General features: G+C 45.6%; 1 protein-coding gene across 3 annotated transcripts in view; it reads right to left on the bottom strand.

Annotated features, from left to right (window-relative positions):
- The window catches only part of abr (ABR activator of RhoGEF and GTPase), an 84808-nt gene that overhangs the window by 11914 nt on the left and 55552 nt on the right, over positions 1-17342 (bottom strand). For all 3 annotated transcript variants that reach the window (XM_068330326.1, XM_068330327.1, XM_068330329.1), the window contains 2 exons: positions 15488-15585; positions 15266-15397 (listed from right to left, as the gene is read on the bottom strand). In XM_068330326.1, coding sequence (XP_068186427.1) covers positions 15266-15397; positions 15488-15585 — 230 coding nt within the window. The remainder of the gene's footprint in view (positions 1-15265; positions 15398-15487; positions 15586-17342) is intronic.

The raw sequence follows: 17342 nt of genomic DNA on the forward strand, positions 1-17342 counted from the left end.
GAACGGTCAACTCTGCACTGGAAGAAAGGCGCACGGAGACAGACGCAGCGAGTGAACAGATGGAGGTGACAGAGTGATGAATAGGGAGTAGAGATAGATCAGTGGGAACACAGATTTTGTGTGCAGACGTCACCCACAGACCTTTTGCCTGAGCAGCTTGCTGCGGACGCGGCCCCAGAGTTTGGCCCCGGTATTGGAGTGTCTCTTGAGCACGGGCGTCTGAGGCTGGCTGGACAGATTGTGCTGGTTCTGGTCCACGCAGCAGTGCTGCTCCAAACGCTCACACACCGAGTTCAGGTTTACATCCAGGATCTCCGTCATCACAAAAACCTTCAAATGCCCCCCCTTTCAATAGATACAACACTTAACCCCTCGCCGATCGCCGGACCAGGTGCTGGAGAGCGGTCCCAAGGAATCCTCTGGCGAAAAGAAAAAAAACCTCTTCGGCAGCTGATGCTCGCTCAGATATTCACTTTAAAAAGGGGAGAGAGTGATGAGGGAGGAGGAGAAGATGCTGCCATGGTTCTCCTTGACAAGCCTGATAATAATCCTCATTCCACATTCAGCTGCCAACATCTCCTCTCTGTGCGATCTGACTTCCACTACAGCGAGCACAGATACGGAGCACTAGAGCGAGAGAGAGAGAGAGAGAGAGAGAGAGAGAGGAGGGGGAGGGAGATCGGGGGAGGGAATAAGCTCCTGTTGTCGCCGAGCTGTCCTGCTTCTCCAGATGTTGATGGACACTCCTCCGAAGAGACGAAGGAGGGATAAACATTCAATGAGAAATGAGAGGCGGAGGAGGGGAGGAGAGAGGGATGAAGGTCTGCTAAATGTGTTTAGTTTGCTACTCTGACCCCTTGTCAACCTTTCCCAGCGCTGGTCAGCCGCTCAGTATGTGAGTAAACAGGAATGTGATGAAGAGAGCGGAGGAAGAGAACATGTGATTCAAGTTGACGGATGCGGGGTACTAGAGGAGACGTCTGAAACAGAGGAGGCTTGAAAACCTCCACCTCCATGTGTGAAAGCGTGACTTTCTGACTCTCAGACGTCCTGCGAGGCGTGAGCAGCCAATCGCGTCTTTATTTAACAGAGCGCCCCGGTGTATTCCTCTGGATCGATGGGAGCAGAGACGGAGAGTGTACGCCTGTCAAACTCCATCTCCGTCTGCCGCGCCCCGCCCCATTGGAATTAGAGGGGAGAAATATTCTGCTGAGGAAAGGTCACAGACGCAAACATGCATTTTAAAGCCCCTCCAGAGCAGGGAGACGGGCTGTCAGTCGGCCCAAGCGGCGGTTGTGATTCCATCGGCGTTATGCTGATTGTAAAGTGATTCATTCAAGCACGTCTCAACCTCAGTGATTTGAATAAAGAATTTAATTTATACAAAATGGAGGGAATATTTTCCCACAACAGAAATTAATGGATTATTCCCCCTGAAACAGCATCATTAGAATAAAGAATAAGAATAAAAACATGCAGGTTAAGGATCGTCAGACATAGATAGGACTGCAGTCTGACGGCCTGGATGTCCAACGCTGGTAGGATGAGGAAGATGAGGAGGAGGAGGAGGAGTGGGCTGTATGGAGGAGACCTCAGCCAACCCTAACCACTGTATTTTTAGCCATCGGGGTTCAGACGTACACATTCCATGCGTCACATCTTGGAAATATTGTCTGGGAAAACCGTGTTTTGGAAAAATGAAGGTCAAGAAAAACCCGTGGGCAGACAGGAAGTATTTCTGGGCTCCATATGAGAGGAGGAGGAGGTTTAAACCGTCATATGTGTGTCTGATATATTGTAAAAGTTGGTGATCTGGTACCACAGAGTAAATCAGGTTACATTTAAATGACAAAGAAGCTGATGTCAACGCCACGTTGCCTTAAAGCCACATCCCAGCTCCTTAAAAGTTAAGAGGACTCACAAGTGAAGCAAAACTGATCCAGCAGAGGCCCAGATATCCTGAATCTTACTTGGTAGTATGAGAAATCCTTGTTCTGACCTCCTCGTACCCCCCCCCACACACACACACACCCTCAGTATGCCATGTTTGCACATTTCTGCTCTTTCCAGTTCTTAGACTACAGCAGAGGCTCTCAGAGTCCACCAGAGTCCACGGCTTCAGATCGCATCATGTCAGAGGAATCACGGAGTTGACACGCGTGTTATCATACCAACGCCCCCACCCAGTCGTCTGCTCCACCCGTGGTCGACTCATGCACTATTTACCCGCCTACGTTCTGTACACGCAGACATTCTAACCCCGACGCCGTGGGCTCAGACGGGACGTTTAAATGTGAACATAACAACACCTTCGACATAACAACAACCACCTTAAAAATCTGCGTCAGAAGAGAGGAATAACGGAACCTTATTTTCCTCTTGGGGCCCCCATACGGATAAAAACGTACTGCAGAGATAAATTAAATGTATGCGAGGATGGACTGTGTGGGCCTTAGGAGACAAGGGGATGATAAAACTAGGACAGATGCAGGAGGAGGAGAGGAGGGGGAAGGAGGAAGGAGGAGAGAGAGAGAGAGAAGGTGGTGGTGGGTGAGGGGGGGGGGGGCAACGGGGAGATAAGTTTAAGAGTTCTTGTGGGAATGGGAGACAACATGAAAGAAACTAATTAGTGAAAGTGGTAATCCTTGAGAAGTTTGGTTTGAGCGCTCGTCCCTCCGGCCCTACAGCTGAGCCGACAGAGTGGCTGTTGTGATTTGTTTTTTTCTTAGAAAAATGCTAAATTTTTATTTTCATTTTATTCTAGTTCAACAAAAGCAGAAAGTCATTGTAATCCAGAATAACAAACAACTAATAAATGGGTTGATTTGATCACCGGACGACAACATGTGAAGGTGAGGCAGCAGATGGTTCAGCCCTGAGTGCCTGTAGGATGACATCAGGACCGGTCCCGGCTCTTAATTATACATGTGCTGGGTGGCACGGCTCCTCGTAAAGCTGCTCCGTACGACCAGACGGGACGAGGAGGAGGTGGGGGGGTGGGGGGAGTCGAGCCAGGTCACATGTCCCAAGAACGTACAGCTGCCGAGAACATCCCCCCGTCAGCGCCGTGCTGTGACGCTCAGCGGTAATGTAACTGTAGAGCTGGTGTGTGTGTGTGTGTGTGTGTGTGTGTGTGTGTGTGTGTGTGTTTGTTGGGTTCTATCCGTTTTTCTGAGCCAAATTCCTCCACTCCTTAACCGGATCAGTGTGCCAGCCTTTGTGTACGGTTTATTTTTGGTCTTTCATTTTCAGCACTGAATAAATTGAATTTGCTTTTTTTTTTTTTACTCTCTCTCTCTCTTTACAAAGTCTTGATTTCAAAATCCGCCACAAAGAACACAAAAAAAATCTCTCGGTGGACATTTGCATCGTACCGCAGTTAAAACACAGACACCAGGGCGACGCTGTTCTCTGACTCAACAGAAATTATTTTGTTCTTTTTACTTTAATATAGAATTCATCCTTTAATGAATAACATATCTGGGGGGGGGGGGGGGTTGTCAGAAATGGTTTTAAACTTGACAGAAAATTTAAATCTAGCATATTTTGCAGATTAAATCTCTTTCAGTAACATGTAATTCGTAAAGAATTCTCCAAACGAATTGTATAAAAGTAATCAAAGATGTCTATATTTAATGCTGTACTTTTACCACAATTCTTGTTATGTTTTAAGTGCAGCACTGTTACTGTTGCAGTTCTCCGAAGTTAAATAAGCTCCTGCTGCAGTTAAAGGAGAACAAAGGTGATCATATGGTTCTCATATATTGAAAGATGATGCAATCAAAAAGAAAGGTGTTTTTGGGTTGGTGCCCTTGGGCTGATGTGACTTCACCAATCAAAAATGACCGATTCTTTTCATCTAGCGTGTCTGGGCTGAGGCTGCTGATTGGCTGAAGCGGCGCTCTGGGTGACATCGACGGCTTCAGGGCGAGTGGTGAGCGGATAAATCGATCCGCTCCAGTTTGAACGGACTGGAGAAGCGTGTTTGGAGGATGACACGCTCCACCTCCTTGATCTCTCCCGTTGCGAGAGTGTGTGTGTGTGCGTGTGTGTGTGTGTGGGTGTGTGTGTGGGGCTTTCGAGGTAGGGGTACAGTGGGAAATGTGAGAGCAGAGGCTGAAAGAGGGTTTGGCAGGATGAGAACTCACAGCCTAAGGATGCTCTACAGATTATTCCTGCCTCGCTTTTATCTGAACTGTTGGGGGAGGAGGGGGCATCTGCCTCAGATTAACCCCTCCATCACTACATAAGCACTTTGGAACAAAAGATGAAGCTAGGAAAAGGTTTGATTACCATGTAGTTGGAGACTGTGGTGGGTTTCTGACACCAGAAGCTGGGTGTCTTCACAAATCAGCAAAAGACCCTTTTCATGACAGCTCTTGCCTTCATTAACAAACACTTCCTCATCCTGATCAGTAAACTTGGAGACAGGAAAGGACGGGGAGGAATGGCAAGATGAAGAGAGAGCAGGCAAAGCCTAGAAAGAGTGATGCAAGAACAAATAGTCAAGCAGCAACGCTGCAGGTTCAGCCTGACAAACTTCAACACAATGAGGTCACACTCTGCACACACGCCGTTCTTCACGTTTGATGCCTTCCTTTGGTCGTTAGAGCTAATAGTTATGTTTACCGCCCCCCCCCCCCCTGATGTACTCTAATTTCTTTCGCCATTTCTCTTCATTGCGATTGGATTATCGTTCCCCATCAGACGTGTTTCCACCGAGAGGAAGGACCTAACCGAGTCGCAGCGCCGGAATTCAATTGTGTCATTCCTGGTCTTAAAGTGTATTTATTCACCAAATAGAAATCTTTCAAATCAAACAGACAAACAACAGAACCCGCTTAGAGCAGGAAATTACAGCTAAACAACAATGGGAACTTTTTAATTATCATTGATCTCCTCATTCCTGGCAAACATTACAGAAGTGTTTTAAGCCCAGTTAAACCCGATCGGGCTTAAAATAGACACCTGTGATTTGACAAGGCAAAGCTTCCGAAGAGAGCGTATTTCACTCGCTTCTTCCTTTGTGCCATACGGGTGTGAACTCGTCGTGCCGTTCGCCTGACTGGGACATGGCTGTGTTACATCTGAACATCAGCGTGACCCAGTTCCAGCGAGGCCCCCACAGGAAGAAGACGCCTCTGACCCGTCTGAATAATTCAGTCTTACGTGCGAACCCGCAGCCGACTGGATGCAGCCACCTGGAAGATCACACCAACAGAGATGAGGGAGGTCGAGTCGATGGAGAGGAAGATGTGAGAGGAGGATCGCAAACAACACTGGACCGGGATAAAATTTTTTTAAAAATTATGCAACTGGAGTTTCTAAACACGATTAAATATGAGAAGAGGATGAAACGGCGTCAAACACTGATTTAAAAGACATCAGTTGTTGGTTCCGGGTAAAACAATGATGCTGATTTGATGAAGGTCATAAAAAGACTCATTGTGGTCTTCATCTAATCTGTTGACATCTTTTTCTGTGAAAATCGGGTTAACTGATTCCCGGCAGCACACACACACACACACACACACACACACACACACACACACACACACACACACACACACACACACACACACACACACACACACACACACACACACACACACACACACACACATCCTGTTACTCAGGCTTTACTATCACCAATAACATTTAAAAAAAAAAAACAGTATCGGGTCAAAACCTCATTAGTAGGTGAAGAAGCCATCGATGCCTAAGCGGGAAATTGATTATTCGATCAATAGAGACCACCTCGCTTTTTAACAAGGCAGACTAATGACTACTGTTATGATGACCATCCTCTGGTAACGGCGTTAGGAGGAACCGACATGGAAAACCACCTCAGGCTAGGAAGGAGGAGCCGAGGAGCTTCTCACATCCTCCATCCTGCCTCCGTTTCTCCTTCCACTTTACAGTTAAAGGAGACGGATCAGAAACTAAACAGGTGTTTTTCCGCTAAAGGATGACACAGAGGAGTCAACGATCCTGGATCGCAGCGGCCCCCATCCCATTATCAGGTCCTCCTGAGGAGACAGGAGGCGATGGATGCAGCCCCTGGAGCACACGTACAGTATGCATCCCTCAGCCGACTGTTACACAACACACATTATATAATTCAAACAACTTATGAGTGTCAAAAAGACGCTGGAGGTGCCTGAACACCCACTCAGCTCTTTGAAGGACCGGCAGAGGGAACAGGTACCGGTTGGAGCCGACGCATTTCACGATGCTGCCAGGGACCTTTTATTTTAACGATACAAAAAAGAAAAGAAAAAAAGAAAGGGTTAGGATGAATTCGACACGACACGCTGGTTATGCAACAGGCGGCTTGAAGCGCAGCGATGCACAGACCGTGGGCATCATCTGAGGAACATCAAGTCCTGGGAAAAAATCTTGCTCTCCAGGGTGAAACGGCACAAATTAAGTCTAGTATTATAACCAGCATTATGGTTTCCAAGCCCACTTCTCTTATTTATTTATCTCTATTTCTTTCATTTATTTTAAACTCTGACTTCCGGCTCCTTCCTGTTCAGCTTCAGGGACTAATTGCTCTTTTATTTATGGAATTCCAGCTTGAAGACGGGGATCAAGGGCGTACAGGAAGACGATATTCTTGCTGTGTCTGTTGTTTACTCAGAGTTTAAGTTTAGAAATAGAAGAAGGTAAAAGAGTTGAACCTTAGAATCCATCATTCCTGCTGCCAGCTTTCACTAATTTCACTCTTTATCGGTCAAATGATGCCGGCCCAGCTGTCAGTCTGGTTCTGCAAAACAGGAAAAGACTACAGTGGTCCAGCTAAGACCACAAAACCTGGTCTAATATAGTCTCCGTTTGGACCCTTCAAGAATGGCGGGGGGGGGGGTCTGTTATTTACTGATAACAATAAAAACAAATCAGTCTTCGGTCTGTGCCATAATAAAGTCAGGGTTCATGCACAAGTCTTGAACAGTCTGAACAGGAAATGGGCAGTTTCTCCTCCCTCGCCCTGGGACAGGAAGTCATAAAGCCGGATCAAACGCCTGGCGCTCCTTACAATCCTGCATATGAACGGCGAAATGTCATGGGAAGTCACAGCCTGCAAAACAACGCGAAGCCTTTATAAGAACCACGGTTATGAAAAGTTGATCCACTGGGGAAGCTGAACATTATTACGGATCAGTCAGAGGTCATCTGATAATTACACTAACTGCCCATTTTTTTTTGGTCATTTGAATTAAATTGCATTAAAGAACACTCTAGACTTCCCTTATCACACAGCAGCTGTCGTGTTCCTCCTGCTTCTTTTCTTGCTCTGCACTATGTTTGGATGTTAAATAGCCATCCTCGCTACTATTCATCAACTCATGCTCCCGTTGGAGTCAAAGATCACAGTCTAGATAAGTTTTATAGCCTAAAAGCACTACTTTAGGGAGCTTGAATTCACATCACATGTTCCTAAAAGCCTGAGAATACGAGTGTTAATGGTGTATTTTGGATTTTGGCGTCAGGCTTAACCCCCCCCCCACTCCTCGATGCAGATCGACGAGTGGATGTCTCTGCAACACTCCAACATGCGAAAGCAATCACAGCTGCGGTACTTCAAGCTAATGATTAAGAGACAGCTACTGTTTCCTCTTCACATCGTGTGAAGGGAACACGATCTAAACACCAGCTATCAATAACAATAATCTTCATCGAAATGTGAAGCTATCAGAACTTAGACCTCAGACCAAGAATCTGTCATTTCTTACTTTTTTTGAGAAGTATTTTTGAGACGATATTGCCTCACAGATGATGCTATCCGATTTCTACAAAGATGGTCCGTGTTAAATCCGTGTTTACATGATATTCTACGAAGAACTCTGGACTCAAGCCATAATCCGGCATCAAATAAGAAAGCCCTCCGCCAGTAATTATACCTTCATGTATTTATGGTGTTGAACACTGCTCCACTGTGCAAATTCCAGCTAGAAACCAAACCTCCCACAGACCCCATCGCCGATCAACCGTCCTGCATAATGAGGAGCAGAACCACAGCAGGCAAATACTTGCTCCATCTCTCATCCTGGCTATGGCCATATGGAAAGCATCGACGTTCCTGCACAATCATCACGTCTAAACAAACAGCTGAGGAGAGCATTTTGGCATTTGAGTAAATGCTAGAGCTCCATAACAATCCAAACCAATCACTCGTTTCCCAAAGGAGGAGGAGGACGGAGGGGGTTCAGAACAAACGCAGCTCAGAGTAATGGACATCCATCCCATCTGTTGGAACACCTCCGGTGTCCTGAGCGGAGCAGGTTCTCCATGCTGGGACCCAGTGTGTGGCTGAAGCGCACTGACTTTAATAGATGGTGAATGGTTGCCAACAGCAACAAGACAGTGAGAGGGAGGCAGAGAGGTTTTCTGGGTTTGGGAGATAAAAAAAAAAAAAGACAGATGTGTCTGGTGGTCCAAAAAAAACCCAACCTGGTTCTGGTGTTGATGTGAAGAAACAAAAGCAGAGAGACACCCCAGGACCAAAGCTTGGAGGGAAAATTTAAACACTATTGAAGGTAATTCATGAGAAAATTGATCCCGCAATCTTAAATAATCAGCTCATTACAAAGACTCAGGTAGGAGATTCCAGCTTAACCTGGAAATAACAGGAAGTGGAAGGAGGACACGGTTAAGTTTGGACACTTTGGGGGCGTCTTTCACTTCCACACTGTTTATACTCAAAGATGTGGCAAAAAAATTGTATGATACTTTAAGGAATGTATATTTTCTTATGTTTTATACCCAAATAAACCCTGAAAATATGAAACATGTGAACGTTAGACTTTAATTACCAGCTGAAACAGTAGCTGAACTGTGGTACCAGATTACAGAGGACACTCATCCACTGACCACACAGGGATTTCACAGCCACAGCTGAGGTGGACTCCAAACGGCCTTTGGGATGAGCCTCACAGGGCGCTGGCGGCCGGAGTCGAGCATGAAATGAACTTTAACTCCACCATGAGTCAGACCTGGACCACGATGGGAGGGATGAGGTAAACACTGACCTCCAATGTCATCATTCGTATGTGAATACACACTTTGGGAACAACAGGGGAAGGGAAGTTTAAATGTAAAAGAAAAACACTGAGTTATGGATAATGGATCATCTCAAGTTGGATGAAAATGCAATGATCTGAGGAAACAAAGGCTTTTCCTCACAGAAACCAGATAGACAGTAAGAAGCAGGGGAGTTAACAAAAGTCTACTTGTCATTGTTAATGACCGCATCTCGCTACTTCTCTGCGCTCTCCTCTCCATCAGCGGCGCCTTCTGCATTATTCTTTTCAGGTCTTTGGAAAAGACTGAGCATCTGGAACAAAGAGAGAGGCACTGGGAGAAAGCACGCTAATGGATCGTCATCGGTCAAAATGGAAAAGTCAAGCTCTCCAGGTTGGAACGAGAGGCCCTCTCATCCGCTCTCAGTTTTATCTGAGGGTGGGAGCGACGGCCTCCGCCTTCAGATATGACACTCTTTGTTATTAGCCGAGCCCTTTGCAGACCGTTTCCAATTATTTTGCGCTCTTCCACGAGACAAAAGGGCCTGCAGAAAAATGTGTGGGGAGATTCACGGTGTGTCTCTGGGGAGTGTTTCATCCATCAGGCTAGGATGAGATCCTTTGTTCTCACTTAAACTCTCAGCATCACATAATTGGACACCATCTGGGGCTCTCATTCCCATTGTCCTCCTCCGTCTCTTTCTGTTCTGCATCTCTGTGGTCTCCACATGTGTACCATATGCACGCTCATGGTAGGAAGTAAAGACATCTGTTGTCAATCCCTTACACTTCCTTGAAACATTATGTAACACTGTAATGAGGCACAATTAAAAGGCCGGCTTGCCCTCAACAACTCTGGGCAGCTTTGGCAATTTCTGCAGGAAGACATGAAAAAGGGCACAAAGAGATTCTGTAACCTTTAAATGGCCTTTTTATTCTCTCTCTTTATTCTTTCAAGGGGTCTTGAGTCAGCTTTGGAAGGAAAGCGTTCCTTCTTTTCATGGTTTCGTTTATCATTTCTCATTAGCATCAACCCAACGCCTCCAACTTGTGCCAGCAGCTGAGATTTAAACCTGTTCTGTGTTCAATTTTTGTTAATTTCTAAGTAATTATTTAAAGGACTGTCTTGAGATTTGGTTCGGATGCTCTTAGCTCTCCCAGGATGAATATTTCTCATGTTTTTATCCTTTGCTGTTTGTTTGTTTATTGGCAGGAATGTGCAAAAAAATGTTGGACAGACTTCCATTGGAACTTCATGGCGGAGTAGGGCATGGAGCAGTAAAGACAATGTTTGGCATGGATTCATACAGATTAAGGGTTTTTATTTTAACTTTCATCTACTTTGTTGAGAAACGTCCGTAATTTTCTCAGGAAATAACCTATTAAGATGTAAAATAAAATTAATGATGCTGCTTTCCATTACTACACATTTTTTATATGCAGACAATCATCACAGAATTGTCTGATGTGTTTGTGTGAGTTCTACATCTCTACAAGTTGAACAGAAAACCTCAAGCATTAAACAGGATGTAAAAGATTGATCAAACATATTCCTTCAATTTGGTCAGGGGCTTTTCCTATTTTACTCCAAAAACGAGAAGAAAAAAAAAGTGAATATCTGTACGTTGATATGATCTAAGAATGTCAACGGGGTGCATGCAATTATGAATGGCATGCTTGTCCCCGATGGCAGGGAGAGACTGGAGAACAAAGCCCGTGTGAGTGAGGGTTGAGACGGAGGAGCATCTTTGTGGAAGATGACAACGAAAGACGAAAAACTCCATCAAAAAGCCACCGCTATCAGCTCCGCTGATCGAGGACGGTCTGATGAGGAAGTCGGCTTAATTGGGACTCATCAATAAAGAAGCACCATATGCTCCAACGGAGGCAGACGATGAGGGATGGGCCTCATTAAAAACACATAGCAAAGAGGAACTGTAGAGAACACGAGAAGTACTGAGTTTAGCAGGAGACTTGGATGAGTTCGGAGCACACACTCCATTCATCTGCAACCCCGTCACTACACACACAAGACACACACCTCGCCAGACAAAGGAGACACCAGCTAATAAACACCAGGTTATACGGCAGGCTGAGATTATTGGTATCATTTACAATGCATTAGCCTCGTGTCCAACTGTGTGTGTATGTGAGCATAGTTTGCCCCTGGGGGGGTGGGAGGGGTGACACAGACGCAGCAGGGGTTTCATCTGTTATTGCTGTTGACAGCTGTGTGTGTGTATGTGTGTGTGTGTGTGTGTGTGTGTGTGTGTGTGTGTGTGTATGTGTGTGTGTGGCTGTAGGGGGTGGAGGGTGTGACAGATCACAGCTCTAAATGACGGGGGGGCAAAACAAAGTAAATGGATGAGATCATCTATTAGATACTAATTTATATTTATACCTACGTATTGATGGACAAAAACACACGCTCATTATAATCACTGAGCTCCATGTGTAAACCCATCATCCTGCAGCTACAGAGGCAGGAGCGCATGGAGACAGTTTCCATGGAGATATAAAAAAGAATTAGAAACTGTAAATTCGAATCCAAACATTTTGCTGCCATCTTCTTCCAATTAAAGCTCTCTTCATACATGCTGTACACATTACTCACCGCCGTCACCAGGTTATATTTCATTCTCCTGACATCCTGATGTTGGCATGATGTTTCACGCGGCGCTGAGGGATTGCATCAGGACTTGAGGCCTCGCGTTTTCCGAGCTGGCTGCATGCCACTCGTGGACAATCCTCCCCAACAATACCCAGCTATTACCCTAAACAACTATAAACCCTTCAACCAGCATGTGAACGTCAAACTTTGCATCTAATGCTTCATTTAGGGGAAATCGCATTAGCTCTTAAAGGAGTCGGAGTGCAGAAAGAAGCGCGTCCTTAAACTTTACAGCCCCTCTGCAGCCGCAATCTTACAGCTACGCCGGCTAATGTGCACACGTCCAGCTCTTTGGTTTCCAAGAGGGAGCAAAAGAGCTGCCAGGAACAAACAGCTTCATCGGCCCTTTTTGCTCACAATGCCCAAATACTCTGGATCGCATGCTTTCCTGGAAGTCATTCCTAACTAGCTGGGTTCACCTCAGAATACAAACCAATAAATAAAAGTACACCCCAGCATCCTGCAAGGGGAAGAGGAGGAGGAGGAGGCATAAACACTGGGGGGACGATAAGAGGGGGAAGGAGAATGTTGTTGAAAAGACGTGGTGTCTTTGTGCTGAAGGCATAACTGGAGATGTTACACGACCTGTAAGGAATAACAGGATCATTAAACGCGACTGCGGGATACAGGACCGGATGCTGCAGAGGACGTGCAGCTCATAGTAAGAGATACACAAAACAGTGAGGTCGACGTACAATAACTCACTGGATACGAGAGACTGGAGAGCCCTCCCCCTTTCATTAAAAAAAATAAATGCATCATGTCATTGTCTTCTGACCGAGACAGGCTATAACTCTGAGTTTGCATCTTAACACGTCCTTTGATGACCCCAACACTGGAGCCTTGAAAAACACATTGCTAGGAGTGTAATCCTATTTTCTCTCTCGATGCACAACCCGCTCTTCCCCCTGATAGGAGGAGAAATAAAGGCCCTAACAGGTGAGCCCAGAGGAGGCTGAGCTACCGGATGAAAGCGCTGCTGACGCCAGGCGATGTGATGTGTTCCTGCTACGTGAAGCGCTGTAGCTGCTAACCTTAACCATTACATAACGGGTCCTCTGAAGACAAATATTGCAAACTGCAGCCGACACATGAGGGTCATCTGGGAGAACACGGCGCCAAGGGAGGCCAACTCTTTGTATTTTCTATTTGTGCCAAGTTGAGGATTTGGTGTCCCTTTATAGCGAGGATGAGCCCAAACCTGGCAACCAGAGATTTGTGAAGAACCACAACGGCAATTAAATATTATTAGAAATTTAAAAGTAGGAAGTTTTTGTAATTTCGTAATTAAAAAAAACTCATTTCCTAAATGGTGTAAGCAGAATCTAGAGAACACAACACAATAAAGGCTTTCTGATTGTAACTGGGGTCATGTGTGCTAAAAGTGAACTCAGCCCAGGGACGATTAGTAATAGAGATAACAGCGATAACACGCCAATGGATTCACACTCTGGAGACGAAGCTTTCCTTTGATCGATCAGTTTTATAAACCGCCTGAAGAATTCATTTGTGTCACCAGTTTGAGAGACGGGGGGGGGGGGGGGGTAACCAAGTCGCTGCTGCCATTTAATGCAGGATGAACCACGTGACCTCGGGGACCAGAGGTCATCAGCTCAGGGGACATCAGCTGCATGAAGGCCTGGAAATAAATGGTATTTCCCCTTGTGGACAAACAACCGAAGCCTATCATGAGCGCAATGCGGTCGCCTTGATAACGGACATGATGGACAATAACACATAAAAACACATTATTTATAGAATTCTGAGCCAAAACACTGAACATCTCATCATAAATAGAAACTCTGGCACAAACTGTAGATCATTGTTCTCAACGGTAACAAAGTGAAGTAACAGCAGCTGGTTTCAAAAAGAAAAGAAAAGCAAACTTCTAGCCCAGAATGTCCATTTAAGGTCAGTCAGTATTCCACAAGCTTGTTAAATAAATCAGAGGGTCTCCAGAGAGGAAAACAAAACACTGAAGGCTCCGTCTAAACTCACTAGGAAAGCAAACTGGCCGGGTCCAAGTGAAAGTCCGGAGCAGACCGATGCTGCTCTGGCTTCTTCGTCACAGATACGGACCAGTTGTTTTTTTTTAGCTGCCATACTACACGCGGTGCGGCGAAATAAACGTGTTACTACGGTAAATCGTAGAAGACCATACAAAACATACTGGACTCAGGATTTCATCACGACACAGCGGTGAGAAACTACAACTGACGGAAGTGACGAGTCGGAAGGAAAAGGTAAAAAAAAATACATTTAATGGCTCAAAGATGACACATCCACACTCACTGTGGGTTTTGTTATAGTGCAGATGGACAGTAATGGATCAGATTTACCACCACAACCCTGGACAAGCAAATACTCATCAATTCATCTCAAAATCAATCAATCAATAAGGAATTACAGTGACATTTCTTTATAAAAACTACACAGCGCCCCCGACTCAGAGTCCTCTGATAAAACATTTTCTCTTTCTCCCCATTCTTACCCCCCATTAATGCTCCCTTCCTCCCAGCCAACCAACAAACATGTAGTGTATTTCTTGGCGGGGTTTTTTTGGCTGATGTTGGCTTGGAGTGGACGTTCCCATCACCAGCAGCAGCTGAAGGGGGGTGGGGGTTCACCACAGCGGAGGACACAAGTCTGAACCCTCATCTGAAGGTTCAGGACAGAACCCATTGAGGATAAAATCTATTCCTGGGGTCAGATGAAAAGCGACACGGACACGACCCATTAAACCCATAAACAAAAGGCCTGGAAAGTGAACAGGAAGTGCTACAACGGTAATGTCAATGGTGTTTTTTTCTCCCCATCCAAACACTATGTGAAACATATGCGACAAGAACCTCGGTTGGCAGAGAAACAACACACCCACTCGAGAACATTCAACATATTTTTCAGATGCATTCTATTTAAAATCTGACGCTACGTCACTGAGTCGTGGTTAGATGGGTTAGTCTGAATCCTAAACTTGTCAGTGATGCTCCTTGAATGTCCAGCTCAGTTTGGAGCAGCAAATTAATTTGAATCACTTCGAAAAAACACGAGGTCATTACCTGATGATAAGAGCGACTAAAACCCAAAATCACAAGGAAAGGATCTGTCAGTTAGAGAGAAAAGAGAAAAAACTGTAACTGGACCCACTTGAAGGGAAAACGGATTGGAGTCAAGCTTCTGTTGACCACACAGATTTTTTCCTAAGAGATTCTGGAAAATTGGAAATATAAATCCCGCGCAGGCTCCGCGTCAAAACTTTAACAACGATGCAGAGTCCTTGATACCGAGGAACCACATGTGCCACTGCGTAGGGAGGGTCTAGTTAACAGCACTGAAAGATTTTTATAGGAACATTTCTCACAACAAGACAGGGGAAATCCCCCTAAAATAAACTTTGTCAGGCTGTTAACACAACCAAGCGTCATCAGAGGCCACCATGATAAAACCGCTCCGCCATGCGCGGAGGCTAGATGGCGAATTAGAATGAGTCAGATACTGGGAAACACCCCCACCAGGAGCCAGACGGCTGGCCTTGTGTAGTCTGTTAGGGTCTGTCTGTCTGTCTTCCTACCTGGACTTGACCTTTCCCCATGATCTTGTCCACGATTTCGTTATCGTCCTTGTTGAGCATGCTTTTGTCATAGCACTTCTCATAGCACAGAATCCGCAGGTACTGGGAGCCCTCCAGCTCAATCTCAAACTCCTGTTGAGACACACAAGACACACAAACAAAGAGGGTGTGTTATATCACAGCGACAACAGAGAACGCACAGGCAAAGGAGATGCGACTCACTTCGTTCCACTGCGGCTCAGCGGTGTCCCTGAAGACTCGGGTCTTGGCCTTGCTGACGAAGTATCCGTATGAGTCCACCTCCAGGGTGCAGTACAGATCTGGAGAGGACAGACGGGAGGCAGACCCATCAACACCACAGCAGGATCGGGTGAACGTTCAGCTTTCTGGATCGCAGCTCGTTCATCACATGTTGTGTTTTCGGAAGCACGTCTTAGAGCAACTACGATCTTAAAACCGTTTCATTGAACACAAAAAATGAAAATATTCACATCTGAGAAGAAAGAACCTGCAGGGTTAGCTGTTCAGTAATTATTAATTCATTTGTTGTCAAATCGATCAACTTGAATTGATTAGCTGACTATAGGTTCAGCTCTAGACTTGTGTTTCTTAAAGATTCCCTGTTAAAGGAATGGCAGATCCTCGTTCTGCTGCATTTGCTGTAGTTGGAATAATACCTCACTGTCACGCTTTTGCAGATAAAATAAGAACATCAACAACAATCAGCACAGTCAAAATCACATGCATAAAATATAACCCTCATTCAAAAGTATCTCATCTTAAATAACTTCAGTAGAAAGGTCTGAACGTTTCTGAGGGGGGAGGTGGACTCACAGGAACTGATTACATTCCATCAAAGGGAAATAAAATTTAAATTTTCTGTAAGTCGTCGTCTGTCAGCTGACGAGCTGTCAATCTCCAGTCTGTGAACACATGCCTTCCTCCTCCTCCTCTTCCTCTACTCCCTACAGCCTCAGCTGTCATTCCACTGGGATCCCCTCCTGCACAGAGCAATTTACGTCTGTTAATGCGTTTTTTTTAAATGCTGTCATGGCGGTTCCTGCCACGCTCGCCACCGGCTGTCTGTAAACTGTCTACAGTACGTCCTTCTGCTCTGTCCCACCCCCCACCCCCACGTCCTGACAACATGATGGATGGATGCACCGTTTGACCCCTCACCTGGAGGGTCACTGAGCTGAGAAGGCAGAGGAAGCTGGCTGAATATCGCAAACTTACATAAAAACACATAGTTGAGGAATGACAGAATGTGTTTCCACTGAATCGTCTAAAACAGCGGGCCGACCTGGGGCCTTCACATTTTTTTGGGGGGGAGGGGGTTTGCCGAACACATCACCTGGGAGAACGATGACTGAATGCAGCAAGCATTTACCCATGCAGCCACGTAACTGTCTCCCACAGGACTGTCAGTGTAACGGCATCTAAATCCATCTGGTTTCATTCCTTTTTTTGTTTGCTTACTCTGATATAATTACTCCCAGCGAGGAAGAGATTAGCCCCGGTGGTGCGAGGGATGTTAGCAGCGACCATCTGTGGGATATTTATGACATAAAATACGCTCTGTATGCTTCTGCACAACAGCTCACCTCTGGTTTGACGTCCTATTTCTCAAAAACGCTAAACAGGTTCTAAATGATTCAGTTTTCTCTTTTTTTTTTTTTGTTCCAGCTCCTGGTTTTCTTTGGATTCTCTTTTCATCTAAAACGGGGTTTCTGTACCCAGACCTAAAAATCACAAGCCAGAACCATCCGAGAAGTAGGACAAACCAAAAAGTTTTCATTTTCCTGGCACGACACAATCAGGCTGAAAGTATGAGGGGGATAACTGGGCCAGCGTGGGGTCTCCGACCTCTAAATACAGGGGTTAATGGGTACCACCCGTCTCTTCTCAATCAACCAATGCCTGAAGCCTTTGTGGTGTGCATGTGTGTGTGTGTGTGTTCTTACACAAGAGGCTAATCTTCACCCAAGGCCAATTTTAAACGATGGGTTTGTTCTGTGGGTTCACAAAATTAGGAGACCAGTAATAATCAGCTAAACCAAACAGGAAAACAAGCCTC

Source organism: Antennarius striatus, chromosome 13, assembly GCF_040054535.1.
Source record: "Antennarius striatus isolate MH-2024 chromosome 13, ASM4005453v1, whole genome shotgun sequence".
Classification (NCBI taxonomy): Eukaryota; Metazoa; Chordata; class Actinopteri; order Lophiiformes; family Antennariidae; genus Antennarius; species Antennarius striatus.